Source organism: Eurosta solidaginis, chromosome 1 (genome assembly GCF_040869045.1).
Source record: "Eurosta solidaginis isolate ZX-2024a chromosome 1, ASM4086904v1, whole genome shotgun sequence".
In the NCBI taxonomy this organism is placed as follows: domain Eukaryota; kingdom Metazoa; phylum Arthropoda; class Insecta; order Diptera; family Tephritidae; genus Eurosta; species Eurosta solidaginis.
Window position 1 is genome coordinate 52,193,331 of NC_090319.1, and position 23,306 is coordinate 52,216,636.

Genomic DNA, 23,306 nt, shown 5'->3' on the forward strand with positions numbered 1-23,306 from the left:
AAGAAGCGCATTATTCCCAATTTTCGAAGTATCGATTTTTTTTTTAACTTGGCGTGGACGCAAATCGATTTTATAAATTTTCATTAACTGAATGTACAACAGTAAAAAAAACCTCTCTGCCAAATTTCAACATCATACCTTTAACGGCTTAGGATGTACATATGTCCCAGAAGACTTTCATGTGTAGGCGGTACCACGCCTACTTTCCAAAATTTTTCTAAAATTCGATTTCTTATCATAAATTGAAATCGCATATTTAGTTTCCTCAGGTTATCTGTATTTGGTATTGAGTTACGACATTTTTCCAGTTTTCGAAATTTTCAATATCGAAAAAGCGAGCGTGGTTTTCATGCGATTGCGCCCATTTTCAAAACATTCAAATAATTGGTCGGGCATCAAATTTAGTGAAGATATCTCAATTTTTATTAAAGTTATCGTGTTAACGGACGAATGGACATGGCTTAATCAAAATTTTTTTCGATGCTGATAGTTTTGATACATGAAAGTCTATATCTATTTTGATTCCTTTAGGCAGTGACAAACAACCGTTATATTATCAAAGTTATATTACCCCTGTATACAAGTATACGTTGGGTTTAAAAACCTATGAGCCCTTCGTATAGAGGAAAATGTAAAATATGTTTCGTAAAAATATTTTGAAAAATTAATAAGAATTTAAAGGAAGCTATTACTTATACTTTGTTAGACTAAAATTGATTATGCTACAGAACTACATAGTCAAAAAAAAATCTAAGAATTTTAAAGAAAAAATTCGAAATGCTCGAATTTCGAAATCGAATTTTCAAATTTTTTCGAAAACGTTTTTGAGATTGATTTCACGGTTTGAGTTACAAATATCATGTAAGTTTTTTTTTTTTTTTAATTATCGAAAAGACTTAAAAAAAAAAGGTGTACACCGCCTTTTTCGTTGTCACAGCTGTGGATTAAAAAATAAAAAAAAAGTTTTGTATTTTGTTTACATCGAAGGAATTTGAGCGGTTTACACAATTGAGTTAAATTTTTGAAAAAATCACTCTCTGTTTGATCTTGAATCAAACATTAAATTAACGCCTATTTTCGGTTCCTGATATATGCTTCAACTTACATCAATACTCTTCAGTAATTTCAACTGTCATGAATACGCCTTAATTCTACGTCTTGCCTTGCGCTTCACCCTCCATACGCCAAACACCAAATAAGTAACTCAATTTTTCTGGTGGAATCATTGCCGCACCCGAAGCACGTCTTAAATCCTTCAACTCATCGTCCGTAGCACCACCGGTGGCAGCATTCAAAAGTGATGCTGTTCCAATAGGCAGCCCATTACTCGAGAGTATACCTTTACTTTCCATTGATTTAAGTAAGTTGATTTCGCTGGTGGAGAGGACACGACATAAAAATTCGATATATCTAAAATTAAACATAAAATAAAATCAGTAATCAGTAATCCCTAAATTTTGTATTAAATTTGTAAGTACTTATGTTTGCATATGTAAATGTACAAATATATGTATATGATTCCTATAATAATGCGCGTGTGTTTTTGGTTTTATCTTTATATTCATATATGCATGCATGTGCGTCGCTGGCGCCAAAGGACGAGTTTTACTTATTCATAGCTATTCACATAGGCATTTGCATATATGTTTTTATAAAGATATATGTGCGTGTGTGTGTTACACATAGCAAAACAAGCACACACAGGTAAACGAACAGCGCTGAAGGTTAGTTTACCGTCGGGAAAAAAATTTGCCGGCTATAAACGTAAGCGGAAAAGCCACTCGTTTGGAAATTACTGTGTTTTTGGATTTCCCACATGGGAATTTCATAAACATTATTTATGTTCATACATTCTTACATATTTACATATAAGTAACTTAAGCATTAGTTAGAACGAAATGGGTGTTTAAGGTAAAGCCACAAATCAACAAAGGCATATGCATGGATGAATGTGTGTACCTACATATCTACGTATGTATGTGTGCGTGTATACTTTTCGGACTTTTGACAAAACCATCATTATTATCTTTATTGGGCTATTGGCAGTGGTATGAGAAAAGGAACTTACGTCAATACATGCTTACTTGCATATTTATGTTCCTATATATACATATATAGTTACCTATGTTTGTATGTAAATAAACTCGAATACATTTTGAAGACTTAGCTGAAATTAATATCATCTTTCGAGAAACTTACTAGAATATTTGCAAATGTTATTTGATGAGGAAATGAAATTTGAGCCTTTGTTTATATCTGTGATAACAAGCAATTAGCAGATATAGCCAGCAGTATATTATCCATGCTCAAATCTAAAACCACCTACATTTTCTTGAGTTTTCGTTAAAAAAATTGTGTCTCAAATTGACAAAACAGCAAGAAGCGTGAACTAAATTTCATTGAGAAAATTTTATCTTTAATCAATTGAGTCGGTGGGTTGGTGCCAGGGTGCAGAAATGTCAGAACACACTATACACGTGTACCTATACCCATGGTTCCAAATAAATGGAAGGGGTCAGGTCTGCTGTTTATTGTGTCGATCTAGAAATAATTAGATCCTGCAGCCTATCAGATGATTGCAGCGTCCATTAGGGGGAAGAAAGCAGCAGAAATTTTGGCGGAAGCGAGCTTAAGCTGCAGTCTCGTCAATATATATGTCAGTCAGGTGGCGATTAGGACAATAATATCTCACAGTACTTTAGCAAGAATTGTTCTATAATGCATAGAATCATTGGGAAAACTTCGCCCAGGCCGCACCATACATCAATGCTGGATCCCCTTTTATAAAGGAATATATAAGGTAACGAAAACCCGATGAGTTGGCAAAGGAAGATGCAGCACACGCTGCATCTACTGTAGACGTCCCAATACCTTTGGGAGAATTAAAAAGTAGACAGGAGTTGTATGAAAGGCATGGACAGAAGCGTGTAACTGCAAAATTTCAAATATCATGTGCAAATCCTACAACATTAGACTCACAAAGTGGTTCATATCTCTGAAGATTGGAGATTTAAGGCTGACGATGGGCATACTGACTGGACATTTTCTTCTGACGTCACATGCTTATAAGTTAGGCTTCGTCAGTAACAGCTGAACTAGAAAGTGCCAGCTGCAGAAGTAAACGGCTGAGCACGTTCTGTGTTCATATCCTGCGCTTGTCAGGTCAAGGGTCTAGCTATTAGAGACGGCAGAGTTGCCAGGTCTCGAGGCAGCAATTAAGCAAGTTCTTAGAATACTTCTAATATTTGCCAAGTGGATGGAGATATTCTATAACATAAGTTCTAGTTACTGATTGGAGTGCTTCCAGTCTTGGTCGTCAAACAAGTTCTGGATATACTTTTGCACTATATTAGTCTTTTCTAATTTTTAATATTGAGAAAGTGGGCGTGGCTATAGTTCGAGTTGGCTCATTTTCACAACCAATATATTCTCAGTTTTAGCCAGATTTATCGTGTTAACGGATGAACGGACAGGGTTCATTTAAAATCTTTTGCGTTCCTGAAAAGTTTGCTATTAGGAAATCTACACTCGTGTACAATAACTTGCTGATTTTAGAAAATTCAAATGTTAAACAGTATGGCAGATATTGCATTGAACTTGCGTCTGTACCTTTAACAGCTTAACTACTAATAGGTACATAGAAGTTGGAATTGTAGTAGTGTTGTCATCGAAAATTCCTTTAATCCACTTAAATATTCGGTTTTGACTTTGAGGATTATCTATTGTGAAGTCATGCGTTAAGTCAAAAGAACCGGATCAGTTTTAGTCCTGCTTACTGTCTATCCAGTTCCTTTTATTAAGATATGATTGCTATTTGTAGCCCTTACGGAAAATTTTCAATAGCTTTGGAGTCCGAAAATATAGCGCGCTGCGCTGTTATTGGCATGTTGTTGTTATTGTTTTAAACGCAAAACCACTCCCCGAATGTTTAAGGAGTGTTAAGGATATGGACAGTCCATTGCCACGACTTTCACGGGAAGGATTTTATGATCCATCAACCATCTTCGGGCGAGTGGATTTCAGGTGTCTCTCTACAAGCAAGTACACCGCGGAAATATTCCAAACTCTTCAATCCGCTGGATCGCCTTTATTGACATCTCAGAAGCTTTAAATAACACGTAACTTCAGGCTATTGAGCAAGCTTTGATTGATTATGATGTAATTCCACTGGTTGTGCTGGGTACTCTTCATGCTGAAGGGGAAAAAATCTGTCTGGCTATGGGTCAGATGCTGCCAAATGGAGATGCTCTCATGGTGGTGTTTCAATACTTGTAGACCAAATGAAATATTATCTTCTTTATATAAACGATATACATAAATTGTACACGAAAAGATATGCAGATTACTTAATATTGATGAAGCACACATGTAAGGTGATGAACCCGATCTCTGCTCTTATCGCAATCCACAAGAGGGTAGAGCCAGCTTCATTAGTCTTACTAACGCAAGTAAAATGATGTTAAGCAAATTTTATGCATGTGTAACTTCACCGTGCATAGTCTGATTGTACCTTATCAGTGCGGTTTAAGAGCTTCTAAATCTAATGTCTAGAGATTACCGACATACGCTAAGCATTGAAAAAAAACCCCAAAAACAAATTGAAACACTTCACCTCCTCGTCGATCCTGAATGCGTCTTGGACAGCATGAAAAGAAGTAGAAAACTTTTTTCAGTCAGAATTGGGAAAGGCTTATAGGTAGCTGTGGAAAATAATTCTATTGGCGGAACTTAAACGCTTTGGAAACAATATTTTATATTATTTTATTATTACTACATGGGCTGATGACATCAACATAATCCACCTAACACCCGTGCCGCACGTTCCGCTTATTCTTGACTGGAATGAGAGGCGGTCTGATGGCACACTAGTACAAAAGGAAGTATCTATTTTCATCAAGCAATTCTAACGCAACTGTTCCTTGGCAATAAGGTTGCAGACATAACTTCAAATTAGTGAAAAATCGGGAGGGTTGTCAAAATACGCGCTTTGAACGCAGGAACACGAATCCGAAAGCGGAAGCTGAAAACTTTATTTCGGCCGAGAAATATTTGCAAAAGAAATTTAAAATGTTCATGTGGTTGTTATAATTTCAAAGATTTTGTTTTATCCACCAGGGAATTTTTTAAAATCACGGTCCAAGGCCGCCAATGCAGAAAGGATGCCTGCACAAAAATACTGTTAATACCGCTTCGGAGCGCTCCGAGAACATTTTCTGGTTTTTTAGAAATATCTTTTGACAGAAGTAAAACTTGTTATCTCCGCTTTCGCGATCTTGGGTCCAAATCGCGTCTATTAACAACTGATATTTTTCGACGAGTTTTAGCAGTTGTGAGCTAGAATAAAGAATTAGAAGCAATACTACCCTGGAAAACTAATTTTGCCAACAAATGCTGATACGCTCTTTAGATTCATCGCACAAATTGCTGAATTTAAATTGACCATTTCAAACGTCAAATCAACAAGAACTAGATTCATCATACGTGAGCCGTAGCTCCATAAAAATACCAATGAAAATTGTTAAGATAACAGGTTTTTATCAACATTGGTATAACAGTGAAGACTGTTAATATGCTGGAGATTTCTGTGGCACCGAGAAAATAATAAGCGCCATGTGCGTAAGTTTCTCTTCAAATTCGCTGATTTAATTGTTTAATATTGACAGTTATTCGCCATTAAAATCACCCCTAAAATCAGTTCTTTCAACATAAAAATCAGTTAGATTGAGGTGAAGCCTGTAATTTTCACAGAATATGGTTAACCTTCGACCAAAAATTCCTATTCTGTTGAAATGACTAAACAAATTTGTATTCTTATCAAATAACTCCTTTGACTTAGCTATTATGGTACCAATTTTACTTAAACTTTGTTGATTCAAGAATAACAAACCCGTTCTAGTTAGTTTACTAGCGGCATATACATATTTCGGTGTACAAATCACTTGAAAACATCAGAAAGTCGAGGCTTTGAGGGTATTCAAGCGAAACTTTCTGGGAAATAATTATGATCTTGAAATACTTGCGATTGACGAAGAAGATTTAACATTAACATAGTTCAAAAAATCAAGACCCGCTGGCTGTTTTATCAGTGTACTAGACAGTTTCATACTCTAAGCAAATAATCATGTTTGGATGAAACCGTCGCTCAAAGCTGTTGCACATTCGAGCTATAACCTTGTCCTAAAGAACTCTCGTAGACACACATTCTGTCATAGGTTTTCTAACCTTACATTTTAAACCAGCTCTTCAGATCATATCTGATATCCCGCACATGTATCTAGCGGAATATGTATCAGCGGCACCGTCAGCCTTGCTCTAGAGATGGAGTACAAAAACCGTATGACACTCTAGCATATTAAACAATTGTGGGTTTCTTCTACGAAGCACAGATCGCTGGGCAACCACAGCATTTGCGGACAGCAACTTTATGCTAAACATTCCTAGCGGATATGATTGGCTGCAGTCGGATCCGTGCTTCGCTGTTGATTCAAAAGATATATTCAAAAGACCGAAATCTTTCTTTTCAGACTAGCTGATTATTGTAGTGTTTTCCAGGAAGAAGTATTGGTTATGATGCAAAGCTCCGTTTTGATAGAAGATCACACTATCGGCAAAGAAAACATTGTTTTTAGCGACAGCCAAGCGGTTGTCAAATTCCATGGCATTTGCTCATTCAATTCTGAACTAAAACTAAACTAAGCCTTCAGAAGATGACCCCACAGAACCTCATCTCACAAGGGATCAGTACAATAGGGAATTTAGGGAAACTGTGTTACAGATGAACTTGCAAGGTAGGACACAACAAAGCCGACTCTTCCTGAGAAACAACGCTTAGTTATATTCTTGCTACATTTATAGACATATACCATCAGTAAACTATAGATGGATACAAACACCAGCGTGTGGGACATCTAAGCAAATCTAGTCAGCATTTGATCTTAAGAGATCCCGACCACTTCACACCTTAAGTAGGGATAGAATTTTAAAATTTTTAAGGAGTACTAACTAGGCACTGCTGCTAGGCAACGCTGCCTGTGATCTCCCTTTCAAGGTAATCTACACCAGGTTATGGAGTACGGCATCAAACACTTGGCAGCCTTTACAAGGTCCTTCAACTACTTCCATTAGTAGAGCTAATGTTGTATTTTTATGGTATTAAAAACCTGACACCAGGCCCCTCGAGAGGGGGGGGCCCAGCGGGTTAGGGGGTCAGAATATTCCCGCGGTAGGTATGCCTGTCGTAAGAGGCGACTAAAATACCAGATACAAGGGGCTGTGTAGCGCAACCCTTCAGGTTGCCAGCGCAATATATAGCTTCTCGAAACCCAATTGTCAACCTCACCTATCCGCGGCGAATCCTGTTTGACTAACAGACGAGGCTCTGGCGACTCCAAGCTCCTCATGGAACTTGGGGGTGGGGAGGGAGGGGATGGCCTGAAGGTTTAATGTGGCCACATAAATCGTTCCCGAGATGGTCGGGCTAGCACCTAATGGTGCTGTGGTACCGGAGCGTACCGGATCTGTATCCGGCAAAGGACCATTACATCGATAGCACTCCCCAAAGCCTTCGGGGAGCAACCTTATCGCTACAACAACAACAACAACAGAGGGGGGGACTGAGGGGGTCATTTACCCCGGGCCCGGGCTTTGGAGGGGCCCGGGAATCTCAAAATGCTATCCAAGCTTTTTGCTTACAGAAAGTAAACAAACCATACCTTTAATCACCTTTCTTAGATAATAACCTTTTTAATTTTCAAAAAATTGTATAAATCTCTTAACGGGTCTGCACCCCGCATAAGGCGTTGTTGGTTTTTGGCGTCGGCTTTGTAGCATAAAGTTGTATTCATTTTCTGTTGCAGCAGAAGAATTCGGTATGATGCATATTCTTATACAGCGATATACATGTATTCATATAAATGTGTAAAATATGGTAATTTTGATGTTGAGATTTTGTTCATTTTAGTTTGGGGGCGCGTATTTTTTGCCCCCGGGCCCGGATTTTCTCTCGGCGGCCCTGCCTGACACTGTTCTTTGTGTGTAACTTCAACCTAACCTAAAAACCTAAAAATATTCAAATATTCTTGCGAATTTTATGCTCACCTTGTCGCCAACTTCAATGTTTGAATTTTACTCAGCTTATCACTCGGCAGGGTCGGTATGATTTGTTGCAACGCTTTAAAGGCATCATTCAAACTTTGTGTACGTTGACGCTCACGCACATTAGCCATAACGCGTTGATTATGAAACTCTTCAGTATCTTCTGAACGACTCGATTTTCGCCGCGTACGTCGTCTTGGTTTACGAAACGCTTTTGAAGCATCATTTTCATCGGAAATCGAATCAGCATTTAAATGATCAATAAGATCGTCATTATGTGCGCTATAATCGAAATGTGTATCGCTACCGACATTATCAATTAGGCGACCAAATTCAATATTAGTATCATCACGATCAGAATTAGAACAATTCGTGCTCGTTGTACTTTTTATATCATTGACAAAATCATATTGATCTAAACTTTTTGGTATAACTTCGATGGTGGCGGGATGAGTTTGTTGATTATGATTTGTGAGATTTTTAACATTTTCATGATTAGTAGGGAAAATGTTGTGATGTGAGGTTTGTGTATTTATTGTTGGTGAAGTGCTGTGTGACAGTTGGCGCTCATGTTGTTGTTGTTGTTGTTGTTGATATGTATACTTAAAGTTATCCTCACTGTTGTCGCACATTTCTTGTGAAGAATAATCAAATTGTGAATTATTTGTGCTGCTATCTGTGCTATCCGTATGATTGGTAGGTGGACTTATGTTAGAGTTGACATCTGCAACTGTTGTTGGTAGATATTCTAAAACAAATCTTTGTTGTTCCTCTTGTTGTATGTAATGGGTTGGTTGTTGTTGTTGTTGTTGTTGCTGCTGCTGCTCAATTGTTATATGCAAATGACGTTTCTTAGCTTCAGGCAACATATCATGCGCTGCGCTTTCGTACTCGCGATTTCTTTTATTAGCGCCACCATTTAATTGTGTTGTTAAATTATTACATGTGTTTTGTATATTATTATAATTATTATTTAATTCTTTTGTTGTATTAGTATTACTTGAATTTATATGAATATTCGAAGCGGAAGTGTTTGGCTCAATCGTTGGCGCAAACGCAGTTGCGCTTGAATTTGTGTTCGTATTGCTACCGCGCATGCTAACGGTGCTTGGTATATCCTGTCGCGAAATTGTATAGTCCATTTGCTCTGGTTCTGCGTCATTATACACAAACTGCGCTGCAGCAGACTCCACTAAACCCCGCTGCGTATGTGGCGCATGCGTTAGGCTGTGTAGCAGCGTTGTGTCACTCAAGTTCTGTGCAGAGTTTTGATGATAAAAGTTGGTGGAGAGATGCGTCTGATGATGTTGTTGTTGTTGTTGTTGCTGTTGCATATGTATGGAATGCAAATATTCATAAGCTGGTGGCTCCATTTTAATTAATTTAATAACATTATCCGTCATATTTGTTGCATGCGTTAATTGTTTATAACTAATGTCAAGTAAGACTTTTGGTGAACCCGCACGTATTGACATATTCACGCAATTAAATAAGAAAAAAAAAAACTTCTATAAAAAACAAATGCACTTTTTGCAATTTTTTCACATTTATGGCAATATTTAAAATTTTTTCTATCCGCACGTTTCCCTCAATTTATATGCGTCACCTTAATCGTCGAATGTACACAAGTAAACTAAATGCCTCCGCCCTGCAACAAATCTCAAAATAGCACACACAGCTTCCTTCTTCACTGTCATTACTTTTTGTTTGCCATGTTTACATTGTTGTTGCTGTTGTTTCCACAAAAAAGAAAATACATTTGTGCGATCATGCTATGAAAGAGACAACTATAGTCTAAAGGAAATTAACGTCATAAAAAATCCCAATTTCCTTTCATTGAACAATACATACCAGGGATGATAAATGGATTTTTTCATTTTGTACCAAACGAGGAAAAAAATGTACCAAATCATCCAAAAATGTACTAAAAGTTTTCGGATGCGAATTTGAACCAAACTAGAGTTTTATTCTATTTTTTATACAAAAACAGTTTTTAGTCAGGAAACTCTTTGAGTTCTTTAAATACCTCAGTTGACAAAAAGCTTTTTTTCGTATCTATATTATGACAACTATTGTTAGCTGATTTCATAGAGTCTTTAGTTTTTAATAAATGCGATACTGTGTTTATTTGAAGTATATTTCTGCACTTAGTTTTAATTAAATTTTGTATAGAAAATATCCTTTCTACATTTGTGGATGAATTGGGAATCGACAATACACCTTGAACTATTCCATAAATATTGGAAAACATTTACGCGTTTAATTCATTTTTAGCTGATCTTAATTCTGCCCAAAAGCCGCATATATTTAAATTCTTGAATTGTTTAAGGTCTTCATTCTCTGCTAAAACTCTAAATTCGGAATTAGTTTTCTCTATTTTATTAAATTCAGATTACGGTAACAAGTCCATAACTAAGGGCACAATACTATTTGTTTCGCCGCTTAAAATACTTTCTGGTGAAAGCTTTGCAGCCCACAACAAAGTCCTATCATTCAAATTTACTTTCTTTAATAAAGTACTACAAAATTGTATATAAAATTATCTAGCACAGCTGTTAAATATGTGTACGTCACCTTCTTCGAAAAGGTTATTTGATAGCATAATATCCACATTAATACCGCAATAAACTTCATCTGGGGTTAAGTGATTTTCGTCTGAATCAATGTTTAGCATCCAAATAGGACTGGAGTCTAAATAAGATTTTTTATAAAATTTTTAATTTGGTAATAAGTAAATGTATGCGAATATCTTCAGACTGCATTCCTATATTCACATTATTTATTTCATTTAAAATATAAGAAAGAAATGTTAAATATACTTTATAAATAGGACTTTGGAAATTTTCAAATGTAAGTCTAATATTTTGATTACTGCCTTTAGTTTCAAATACGTCAAGATTAAAATAATACTTGAGGGCATCCCATTGCTCAAGAATTCTATTTATGAGTGCTTGTTTAGAAAGCCCCCTTGTGGGGGCGTACTTTCATGCATTTCTGTACCGATATGTTCTTGAAAACTCTGATAGTCTGCCCTCCTAACGGGAGGTTATCCAAAAATGATAGTTTACTTCTTTCAAAAATTTATCAATTTTGTTGGATAATACGTTACAAGCGGCCATTGAAGCTAAATTTAAAATGTGACAAAGACATCCATTAACACGTAGATTTGGAACAACTCAGCCTTGTTCCGTGATATTGAATGGTTCAAGTGCTATTGAATGGTCTTTCAAACATTTAATAATGGCATTAAATGTACCCTCCGTGCCACTATCGGTCAAAGGTATGAAATCTAAAAATCTATGAATGCACTTTTTATCAGAAATTCGAATAGAAACTGCCAAATTTTTTGATGTACATATATCAGTCGTTTCATCTACTATTAGAGAATTATAATTCTTCTGACAAAATGCAGTTATGGATTTATAATTTTCTGGCCCTGTTGTTTGAGTTATTATTTTCTGTGCTTTAATTCATTGATGCAAAATTTGTTCACAATTTTAGAATCAGTTATGCCATTTTTCACAAGCATATTTAAATGATCCATAATTGCAAATGGCAAATTGTGCTCGGCAACAAAACAACTTAACTATCTATATATTTTCTTCGAAAATTTTTAAATTTTTTTGTACATTCAGAGCTGCTTTGCAAATGACTTGAAGTGTAGTGCGGTGTTTTACAAAAAGGTACCAAATATGTCAATGTAGTACCAACGTTCTTTCGGGAAGCGAAATGTACCAAAAAAAGTACAAATGTACCATGATTATCATCACTGATATACGCATACTTCGTCGTGCTAATCCGTCGTTTAGACGAGTTGCAAAAACAAAAATAAAGCATTAATGTCAAACACCAATCATCGCTGACAGATTATCGGTGTGTGCATAGTAATTATGTATATATGTATTTTTGCAATGGCGTTTCCCAAAGAGTTCAAAAAGAGTATGTGTTGTCGCACATCGAACTGCCGTTATATTAGGGTTGTTGCGGTTATGGAATTATAGATATCCATGGTTCCCAACGTGAATGCGTATGCTAAAAAGACAGAGATCGCATTGAACGGTTAATCAGGAAAGAAAATTCGGAACTTGTCCGTATAAGAACCGATTTCCAAGAACCAAAAAGTGCCTTCTCAAAGAGATATGGGCAAATCCCAAAAACTTTTACTTTTTTGGATACTCCGGTTTTACACACGGGCAAAAAACTTAAGGCCAGAAACAAGTACAAGGGCATTAAGTTTAACCTTTTGGCTATCCGATTTGATGATTATAAAAATCAGGAGAGTTGATAGTAGGTTTTTGCAGAACTTCGAAACGTAAAAAACTTAGATTTTTAGACTTTTTCAAGCGATACCCTTGATTTTTTTTTTTGAATTTTTTCGATAAAATTTTGAGGCATAGCTGAAACCCTATGGAATTTAAACTGAATGTTGTTTTTGAGACGGAGATTCTAAAAGTATGAGCAAAATTAATGTGCCCCTCCAATACTCAAAACTATTATCAATCCAAAGTAGCGATACTTTTTTTTTGTCATTTTCAATATTGACAGTTTTTTGCTTATAGCTTTTTGAGGCAACTGAGTATTGGAATTTGGATTATGCACGATAATAGCCTATCAGGGACTAAAAATATCTGGGGCTTCAAATTCGATGTGCCCCTTTCAGTTTTGAAGGTGGAGGCAGAAAATTGGAAGCACTTGGTTGCGTAAATTGTTTTCAGGAGCATGTTTTTTTGTGGGCACAGCTACAATTTTAATTTTATAACTTCATACCCGTTTGTTAATTTTTTCTCTACACCACAGTAGTATACCATCAATTGCCTCATCTTGGAATATTCATGCAAGGAAAGTTATTGATGTTTGTACATGGGGCAAATATACGAAATTTCCGACAAAAATTGGCAATCGTCAAAAAGTGTAGAAAAAAAATTTTTTTTTTTGAACCAGGTTTTATTTAAAAGTAAATGAAAAGAGACACAAATTTGGTACAAAAATTAAAAAACAAAAAAGATAAACATTTTTTCTACACTTTTTGACGATTGCCAATTTTTGTCGGAAATTTCGTATATTTGCCCCATGTACAAACATCAATAACTTTCCTTGCGTGAATATTCCGAATATTCCAAGATGGGGCAATTGATGATATACTACTGTGGTGTAGAAAAAAAATTAACTATCGGGTATGAAATATTTGACGGTTACCCGGCTTCATATTTTTGCCGATATCTCTAAAACCGGGTTTCGGGTATCAACAAAATTTTACCTAAATATACCCCACATAGATATGTACATCCTGATAAAATTTCAACACAATCGGTTAAGAAGTGTTTAAATAAGTAAAAAAATTTAAGGTTTTCCGGGTTTATATTTTTATCAATATCTCCAAAACCGGATCTCGGGTATTAAAACTTTTTTACATAAACATACTTCGTTCAGATATCTATTTTTAAAGTTTCAAAAGAATCGGTAGAAAGGTGTTAAAATAAATGTGTTGCAAACTTTGCAGTGAAAAATATTTGGCGGTTATTCGGTTTTACATTTTGACCGATATCTACAAAACTGGGTATCGCGTATCAAAAAAATTTTACATAGCTAACAGCTGCATATATCTCCATATTTTGTTAAAAATTTCGATATAATTGGTACAGAAGTGTTGAAATAAATGTATATTTAACATTGCGACCTCAATTTATATATATTTTGCTCGATCTTTTGCCTATATCTTTTTGAGGCATTATGTAAAACGAGTAACGGCGATGCACTATAGCTCCAATTTACCCCTCAATATTCCTAACAAAAGATATTTGCGTGATACCATTTTTCAAAAAAAAAATTTTTCTCTAAACCAAAGTTTGGCGGTTTTCCCCTCATACATATTTACTTTTAGTTGTTTTCGGGGTTTTACTAATTTTTATTTTCAAATGTTTTCCCACTGCAGCTGGGATCATTTACTGTAATTTATTGCCAAACCGTTTTTAAAACTGTTATATTGTGACCGAAATAGGGTTTGTTATTATAAATCTCTCGTCTACTCTATTGAAGTTAACGCAATGTAAAATTATTATTTCTCAAAATTTCAACCATTTCGCCCCGATCTTATATATTTTTTTAAAAAATGCAGGGACTGTTTTCGTGACCAATTTGAGACAATTTCTGGATTTTTTGCAATCATTCCGAGATTTTATTTTGTTTGTAATGTTGGCGTCATTCCGGGACTATACTATGTTGAGTTGAAGTAATCCTGAAACTTATTTTGGTTCCTTATGGGATTGGTTTTGTTACTAATCATTTCGAAAATGTGTTAGAAAAAATTCAGGACTATTCGTAAGACTATTCAGGATTAGGGGATTATTTCGGGATTATATCGAGACTACTTTGGCATTTCAAGATAATTTCTGGTTTATAACAGCACCTCCTTAAGAATCATTTTGGGGCTTTTTTGGAATCATTCATTTATGAATACGTTATCGCGCTGTCATTATTATCGGCTTGGAATCGGCTTTTAGTTTGTTATCGATGTATAATTGACTTGTTATCAATAACACCTGTTACCGGCGAGCTATTTGTTTTGTATCAGCATGTTAACCACGTTACTAACTATACTCAGCTGAGCATAGCTCACAGAGTATATTAATTTTGTTCGCATAACGGTACCCCGTAACGGCATAAACTAATCGAGAAAGAAATTACCAAGGACGGATAAAGCGATGAAACTCGGTAGGTCTTATGACGCAGAATAGAAAATTTGTAAAATTTTCGACAAAGTATATCAAGCCGCTAAGTTATGTTAAGATTTTCCTTCTGTTGAAAAATATTACGTATTACTGAACTCATATTTGAAGTAATAATGACCCACAAACGGTGGAAGCAGCTTATGATTGCTGTTTACAAACGTACTCCATTTGCATGATATGCACTTTGTCAATATATCATTCAATAGCGCTTTTTTTTTTTTTTTGTTTTGCAAGCTAGTGGAAATATAACGCTAGGTAGATTAACGTATTGCATAGAAAGCAATGACAAAAAGTAAGCTCGTTAATTTGGCTAAGCCACTTGAGATGAAATCAGGGCCGCCGAGAGAAAATCCGGGCCCGGGGGCAAAAAAAATACGGGCCCCGATACTAAAATGAACAAATTCTCAAAATCAAATTTACCATCTTTTACATATTTATATGCATTTTTATATGGGGTATTCCATCCCATTTCGACCAATTTTGAACCCGACCCCTTTAGAATTGGCTGAACGTTTTTCTTCTTTTTCTAGCTTACGAAAGATGTTTTTCAGAAGTTTTTCAAATTTTTTCATCCAACTCAAAAAAAGTTATGAATTTAAAAAAAAACACCGTTTTTGTTTTCAAAATGCTATAACTTTTTCAAAAATTGACAGTTTGGGATCTTTTTTTTTAATTTGTTTTTAAATGTACTTTTCGGAAAAAATTCAAAAAAAATTTTAAAGTTTTTTTTTTAATTTTTCAGTTTTTCGAGATTTTTCGAATTTCGCCATTTTTTTCTCATAAAAAACTTCAATCAATTTTGCAATCATCCCCACTAATTCCGGAGTGGGCCGGTTTTTTTTAATATTTTTTTTTATTTAATTGAAAAAAAAATTTTCTAAAATAAAATTTTTTTTATCAATTTTATTTATATAACAAAAAATGTAAGAAAATGATTTTTAAGTATTCTTTTCTTTATATATTATGGTAATCTACGATTAAAATAAAACTTATTTTCTTGCATTTTTTTGTTATATAATATATATATATATTTTTTTTTTCTCATAAAAAACTTCAATCAATTCTGCAATCATCCCCACTAATCCCGGAGTGGGCCGAGAATTTTTTTTTTTTTTTTATTTAATTGAAAAAATAATACTTTACAATTTTTTTTTTGTATTTTTTCCGAAAAGTACATTTAAAAACATATTAAAAAAAAAAAATGATCCCAAACGGTCAATTTTTAAAAAGTTATAGCATTTTGAAAACAAAAACGGTGTTTTTTTAAGAATTCATAAATTTTTTTGAGTTGGATGAAAAAATTTGAAAAACTTTTGAAAAACGTCTTTCGTAAGCTAGAAAAAGAAGAAAAACTTTTAGCCAATTCTAAAGGGGTCGGGTTCAAAATTGGTCAAAATGGGGTGGAATACCCCATATACATGTATATTTAAGCGTATACATGCACGCATGTATATTATATTCAATGAATATATAGTTACGAACTTTAATTTATCTACATATTTATACAGATCAACATATTAGTAAATATGTTTACATAGAAATGTACATATTCTTCATATAGTATTAATATATTTATAGAAAATAAATTATTATATTGATTGCGAGAAATATTACACCTTAAAAATCGGTGAATAGAGTTGTGAAAACTAATGACAAAATAAGTACAGTTTATTAGTTATAGAGTTTTATTTAAATATTGCATTAATTGTATGAAATAAATTTCTTTAAATTGCAATACAAATATTTTTTGGTAGTAATTTGGTATATTAAAAGAGTTTAATTAACACAAGTGGGCTTTCCTGGCCTTAGGTTAGGTTAGGTTGAACTGGCCGGTCCATGAGGACCTCACATGGACTGAATGAGTCCGTAGTGTTACCAGAAGTTTGTTTTAACGACTAAACTGAAAACCCTATCACAAACCAGGACCTATGTTATAAAATAACTCCGTCCTGTTGGCAAATACTAGAAGCTTCCTAGGATTTAAGCCAATTGCTGGTTCTAGATCTGATAGCTGTATCACTCCTAATATCTGAAGTCTTAGCCTGGCAAACGCAGGGCACGAGCACAGAAGGTGTTCGATCGTTTCCTCCTCCAGCCCACACTTACTACATCTGCTATCACTGACCTAGCCTAATTTAAAGGCATGTGACGCCGGAAGGCAGTGTCCAGTCAGAATACCCGTCACGAGTCTACAGTCCTCTCTTTTTAATGATAGAAGCAACTTCGTTAGTCTAAGGTTGTAAGACCTACACATAATCTTCGACACTTTACAGCCCCGCGCTTAAACCCACGCTTTCCTGCTTGGGCGATTATGTGCATCTCTCGCCTTCGCTTAATCTCGCCCAGTCTAATTGGGACGTCTATGGAGCAAGCTTCAAGGGATGCGCCCTTTTTAGCTAGTTCGTCCGATTTTTCATTACCATCTATTCCCATATGCCCTGGGACCCCCAATATAGATGTATGCTGCTCCCTGTCCCGCTTCTCTCCAGGGACTGCTTACACTCTAACACGCATTTAGATGCTGTGCCATGCGAGATTATTGCCTGGCCTTAACAGCTGCGAAATTATCTATGATAGTGTCAAAATCCAACTGTCTCGCTGTTGGTGCTTCAATACAGAGCATGCCAAGTCCTGTAAGGCGTTCTTGAGTTGAACACGTTCGATGGAAGCAAAATTTAGCTCTAGCTACGGTAACAAGTAAATAAATAAATGTAAGGCGCGATAACCTCCGATGAGATCTAAGGCCGAGCTTCTCTTCAAATTTGCGTCGTGCTCCTCTTGATTTTCCCTACAAATTGGCCGGACGGGACCTACATATTTTATGCCGACTCCGAACGGCATCTGCAAGGCAGATGAGTTTTCACTGAGAGCTTTTCATGGCAGAAATACAACCGGAGCGCTTGCCAAACACTGCCAAGGGGTGACCCGGCTTTGAAAAATTGTCTTCTAATTGAAAAACCTTATTTCTAAAATTTTGATGCTGCTTTGCCCGGGGTGTGAACCCAGGGCATACAGTGTGGTAGGCCGAGCACGCTACCATCACACCACGGTAGCCGCCAGAGCAACACAAATGTTAGGAAAAATTGTAGCTAGATTTAGAGCACAAATAGCATTCAACAATTCAAATGCTTCAAGTGGATAATTTCTCTCCTAAAAGAATAGGTGTTCTTCAAATTTTTCATGAATGAACTATCACCTAAAAGGTGTTGTTTTTGAAATCAGTCCCGTGATCGTCGTTGATCGTCTCGTAATCTTCACATTCATAAAAATGTCTTTTGCGATTCCATTTTCGAACGTCAGAAAAGCAAAATTTTAGCATCGCAAGCTTTGTTTGTTTTCGGCGTATCACTGTTTACATACATACATACATACGTGTATATCGCTGTATAAGAACTTGCCTCATACCGAATTTTTCTGCTGCAACAGAAAACGAATTCAACTTTATGCTACAAAGCCGACGCCAAAAACCAATAACACCTTATGCGGGGTGCAGACACGTTAAGCGATTTATAAAATTTGTTGAAATTTAAAATGATCTACGAAAGGTGATTAAAGGTGTGGTTTGTTTATTTGCTGTAAGCAAAAAGCTTGGATAGCATTTTGAGAGTCCGGCCCCCCCCCCCTCTCGTCGGGCCTGAATGAAATCGCTTAAGAAACAGTCTACCAAAAAAGGGCACTATTGTGAACGAGCGTATGAAATGTACAGACGAATGTGCCGATAAACGAAAATGACAAAATAACAGCGTGGCTTCAGGGTGACATATGTACATTCCATGTATATTAGGGTGGGTCGATTTGTATGGACGAAAGTTAACCGATATCGCGCCATCGATTTTTCGATAGGATTTGGGGTCAGGAAAAAAATGTCCACTACCCATACCCAAAAAAATAATTTTCGAGCCAGCGAAATTTAATTTTTGATTTTTATGTTTTTTTTTTCATGACCTACTAAAAAAATGTTCATATGTATAGCCTGTGTGACCCAAAAATGTCCGCTAAAAACGTTGTCGAGAACAGTTTTTTTTTGAAAAAAAAATATATATATATATATAAAAAATAGCGGACATTTTTGGGTCGGACAGGGTATACCTAAAAATTTTACAATCAAATGAAATTTTTTTAGTAGGTCATGAAAACACCCTTAAAAATCAAAGTCGAAGAAAAGTCAAAAAAACAAAATTTCGCAGGCTCGAAAATTATTTTCTTGGGTATGCGTAGTGGAACTTTTTTCCCTGAGCCCAAATCCAATCGAAAAATCGATGGCGCGATATCGGTTAATAAATCGACCCAGTCTAATGTATATTGTTAATTCCCTGGTTGAGTGTGAAAAACGTACTGCACCAGAAGTAGAAATATCAAAGCAGTTAAAAAAGTACCAACTAGCTGATAAACTTCCGCCATGGTGAAACTGTTTAGCTAGCTGAAGCATTTTTTATACTCAGTTGAGCAGAGCTCACAGAGTATATTAACTTTGATTGGATAACGGTTGGTTGTACAGGTATAAAGAAATCGAGATAGATATAGACTTCCATATATCAAAATCATCAGTATCGAAAAAAAATTCGATTGATCCATGTCCGTCCGTCCGTCCGTCCGTCTGCCTGTTAACACGATAACTTGAGTAAATTTTGAGGTATTTTGATGAAATTTGGTATGTAGGTTCCTGGGCACTCATCTCAGATCGCTGTTTAAAATGAATGATATCGGACAATAACCACGCCCACTTTTTCGATATCGAAAATTTCGAAAAATCGAAAAAGTGCGATAATTCATTACCAAATACGGATTAAGCGATGAAACTTGGTAGCTGAGTTGAACTTATGACGCAGAATAGAAAACTAGTAAAATTTTGGACAATGGGCGTGGCACCGCCCACTTTTAAAAGAAGGTAATTTAGAAGTTTTGCAAGCTGTAATTTGGCAGTCGTTGAAGCTATCATGATGAAATTTCGCAGTAACGTTACTCTTATCACTATATGTCTGCTTAATATAAATTAGCAACATCGGAGAACGACCACGCCCACTTTTTAAAAAAAAAAATTTTTTAATTCAAATTTTAAAAGAAAAGTTAATATCTTTACAGTATATAAGTAAATTATGTCAACATTCAACTCCAGTAATGATATGTTGCAACAAAATACAAAAATAAAAGAAAATTTCAAAAGGGGCGTGGCTCCGACCTTTTTCATTTAATTTGTCTAGGATATGTTTAATGCCATAAGTCGAACAAAAATTTACCAATCCTTGTGAAATTTGGTAGAGGCTTAGATTCTAGGACGGTAACTGTTTTCTGTGAAAAAGGGCGAAATCGGTTGAAGACACGCCCAGTTTTTATACACAGTCGACCGTCTGTTCTTCCGCTCGGCCGTTAACACGATAACTTGAGCAAAAATCGATCTACCTTTACTAAACTCAGTTCACATACTTATTTGAACTCACTTTGTATTGGTGTAAAAAATGGCCGAAATCCGACTATGACCACGCCCACTTTTTCGATATCGAATATTACGAAAAATGAAAAAAATGCCATAATTATATACCAAATACGAAAAAAAGGATGAAACACGGTAATTGTATTGGTCTATTGACGCAAAATATAACTTTAGAAAAAAACTTGGTAAAATGGGTGTGACACCTACCATAATAAGTAGAAGAAAATGAAAAAGTTTTGCAGGGCGAAATCAAAAGCCCTTGTAATCTTGGAAGAAATACTGTTCGTGGTATTACATATATAAATAAATTAGCGGTACCCGACAGATGATGTTCTGGATCACCCTGGTCCACATATGGTCGATATCTCGAAAACGCCTTCACATATACAACTAAGGGCCACTCGCTTTTAAAACCCTCATTAATACCTTTAATTTGATACCCATATCGTACAAACACCTTCTAGAGTCACCCCTGGTCCACGTTTATGGCGATATCTCGAAAAGGTGTCCACATATAGAACTAAGGCCCACTCCTTTTTAAAATACTCATTAACACCTTTCATTTTATACCCATATCGTACAAACAATTTCTTGAGTCACCCATGGTCCACCTTTATGGCGATATTTTGAAAAGGCGTCCACCTATAGAACTAAGGTCCACGCTCTTTTAAAATACTCATTAACACCTTTCATTTGATACTCATATCGTACAAACAAATTCTAGAGTCACCCCTGGTCCACCTTTATGGCGATATCTCGAAAAGGCGTCCACCTATAGAATTAAGGCCCAAGCCCTTTCAAAATACTGATTAACACCTTTCATTTGATACCCATATTGTACAAACGCATTCTAGAGTCAACCCTGGTCCACTTTTATAACGATATTCCGAAAATGCGTCCACCTATAGAACTAAGGCCCACTCCCTTTTAAAATGCTCATTAGCACCTTTCATTTGATACCCATATAGTACTGTTACGAATATTAGCAAAACTAAGGAGTGTTGCCAGCTCTAAGCCGATGCTAAGCAGTGACGTGAATGCACATCAATAATTCAATCATCATGTATCTACATAAACGAAACAATAACTGCGTCTACATATATGTACCATGTACGTGTACGAGCAGCAGAGAGTCAATGCACAAATAGATGCATATATCTGAGATACTCCTACAAGTATGCAATGAGAAAAACTATAAAATTGTGCAATTTTAGTTACAGCTGAGAAGTTTGAGAGCTACTGGACTAGGAGATTCTGGAAGCGTCTAGAAAATGCAAACGAGGAAACCAAAGAGCATAAAAGGCGACAGATGTAGAGGCGCTGTAATTCAGTTTGATTTGAGTTGTCAAACAGTTTCGATTAAGACAATATATAGCGAGAAATAGCAGTATTATTTTGAATAGTAGAGTTTCATTTGAGCTACCAATCAGTTTGGCTATTAAGCAAGCTATTCGTTGCACAGTTTGAGTGTTATTGTGAAGTACTTTTTTAAAGGCGATTCTGCATTATTACAAATTGGAGTTATTTATTCAACAGTTTAGTGATTCGAACTTAGCAGAGGATTCCAAATAAGAGGATTTGAAGTAAAATCGTTACAAATGGTGTCAGAAGAGGAATTGTTGAATAAATTCCGGAGGACAACAAGGACATGGCAAAGTTCAGTGAATTGAAGATCCAGCAACTGAAGAAGGAGTTGGAGAGCCGCGGATTGAATACAAGCGGCGTTAAACTCGAACTTCAGGCACGGCTACGAGAGGCAATGGAAGCAGAAGGAATTAATGTGGACGAGTATGTCTTTTATCCTGATGGGAACGAGACAACAACAAAAACTGAAGAGAAAAACGAAACATCGCAGACAATTACCAGAACAGACTTGAACATGATATTGGCTGCAATAACTGCTCAAACATCGACAGTAGCATCCAAGATGGAAGCGCAAGAGGCACGTATAACAGAAATGTCATCACAAATATCCAGCAACATGCCACCACAACTGGAAGAACAGAAAACATATATGGCATCACAATTGGAAGAACAGAAAACACACATGGCGTCACAATTTGCAGAACAATTAAAAGAACAAGAGGCACGCATAACATTACAGCCCGAAGCACAAGAAGAACGTATCTCAACAAAGCTGGAGGCACAGGAAACAAAATTCTCATCGCAGCTGGAGGCTGTTAGTGAACGACAAAATAAAGTGGAGGCCGAGATGGATGCTTTGAAAGATCGGATTCAGGAGTTACAATTGAACCGTCCAATCACTTCAACGTCTACTCTGAAGACGTCGGCAGCGAACAACTGGAATGCTGAAGATAAAGTTGCAGCTCTGTTCGTGGCATTGAAAGGGCTTATTATAGATTAATGTAATGTATGTATGGACGGCAGTAGATCATTCGTTAAGACTACGTCTTTAAAAACATATGTTAACAAAGCGGTTGGTCACCGTAATTATGGCATTAACATCATTTTCAATAAGCGCCTAAATGCATGCAACAAATTATTGTGCTTGAACGGAACAGCAGCATGTTTGAGCAACTTGCACCGATCGTTTTAGCTACATTGCTACCAAAACTGTTTGGTGTGCCAAAGGTGTAAATGGTCTTAAAATGCAAGAAAAAAAAGAAAACTCAAGAACGTTTGATTAAAATAGAAAAATAAAAATTAATAAAATTATATTAATAAATTAATTCATTATCATACAATCTAACAACATGTTTTGCATTAAACAATCTGCCTCACCTTTTAGTCAGAGATGTGACAGCATAGTGCGGCAAAAAATATACGAATTGCCGTGTGTTTCACTATCTGACCCTGTGAATGGGTACCAACTGATGCCCATTATCTGTGAGTACAACGGCATATGAATTGACGGGATTGCACAAAACTCTTATCATGTTTGGTTGCTAGGAATAAAACTATTATTCAAGCCGGTTTTGGTCATTATGCCAAACATCCCTAAGTTGTGATAATTGGCACCAATTTGCAGTACCAAGGCTGATCAAAGTTCCTTTATTTGTCTATCCATTTGCATAACATAGCTAATGTATATC

General features: G+C 35.9%; 2 protein-coding genes across 3 annotated transcripts in view; one reads left to right on the forward strand and one right to left on the reverse strand.

Annotated features, from left to right (window-relative positions):
* Nucleotides 1–23,306, forward strand: part of Nlg4 (Neuroligin 4) — a 735,191-nt gene that overhangs the window by 515,221 nt on the left and 196,664 nt on the right. The window lies entirely within an intron of this gene.
* twi (twist family bHLH transcription factor) lies at nucleotides 43–9,702 on the reverse strand. The gene is made up of 2 exons (XM_067789496.1): nucleotides 8,098–9,702; nucleotides 43–1,410 (listed from the first exon to the last, which is right to left on the reverse strand). The coding sequence occupies exons 1-2, from the start codon at nucleotides 9,567–9,569 to the stop codon at nucleotides 1,152–1,154; spliced, it is 1,731 nt and encodes a 576-aa protein (XP_067645597.1). The 5' UTR covers nucleotides 9,570–9,702; the 3' UTR covers nucleotides 43–1,151.

Bases quoted from the DNA above. Each gene is read 5' to 3' on its own strand.
- twi (XM_067789496.1), bottom strand. From the start codon at position 9,569: ATGTCAATACGTGCGGGTTCACCAAAAGTCTTACTTGACATTAGTTAT. The intron at 1,411-8,097 runs GTGAGCATAAAA...GTTTAATTTTAG, and splicing joins ACATTGAAGTTGGCGACAAG to ATATATCGAATTTTTATGTC.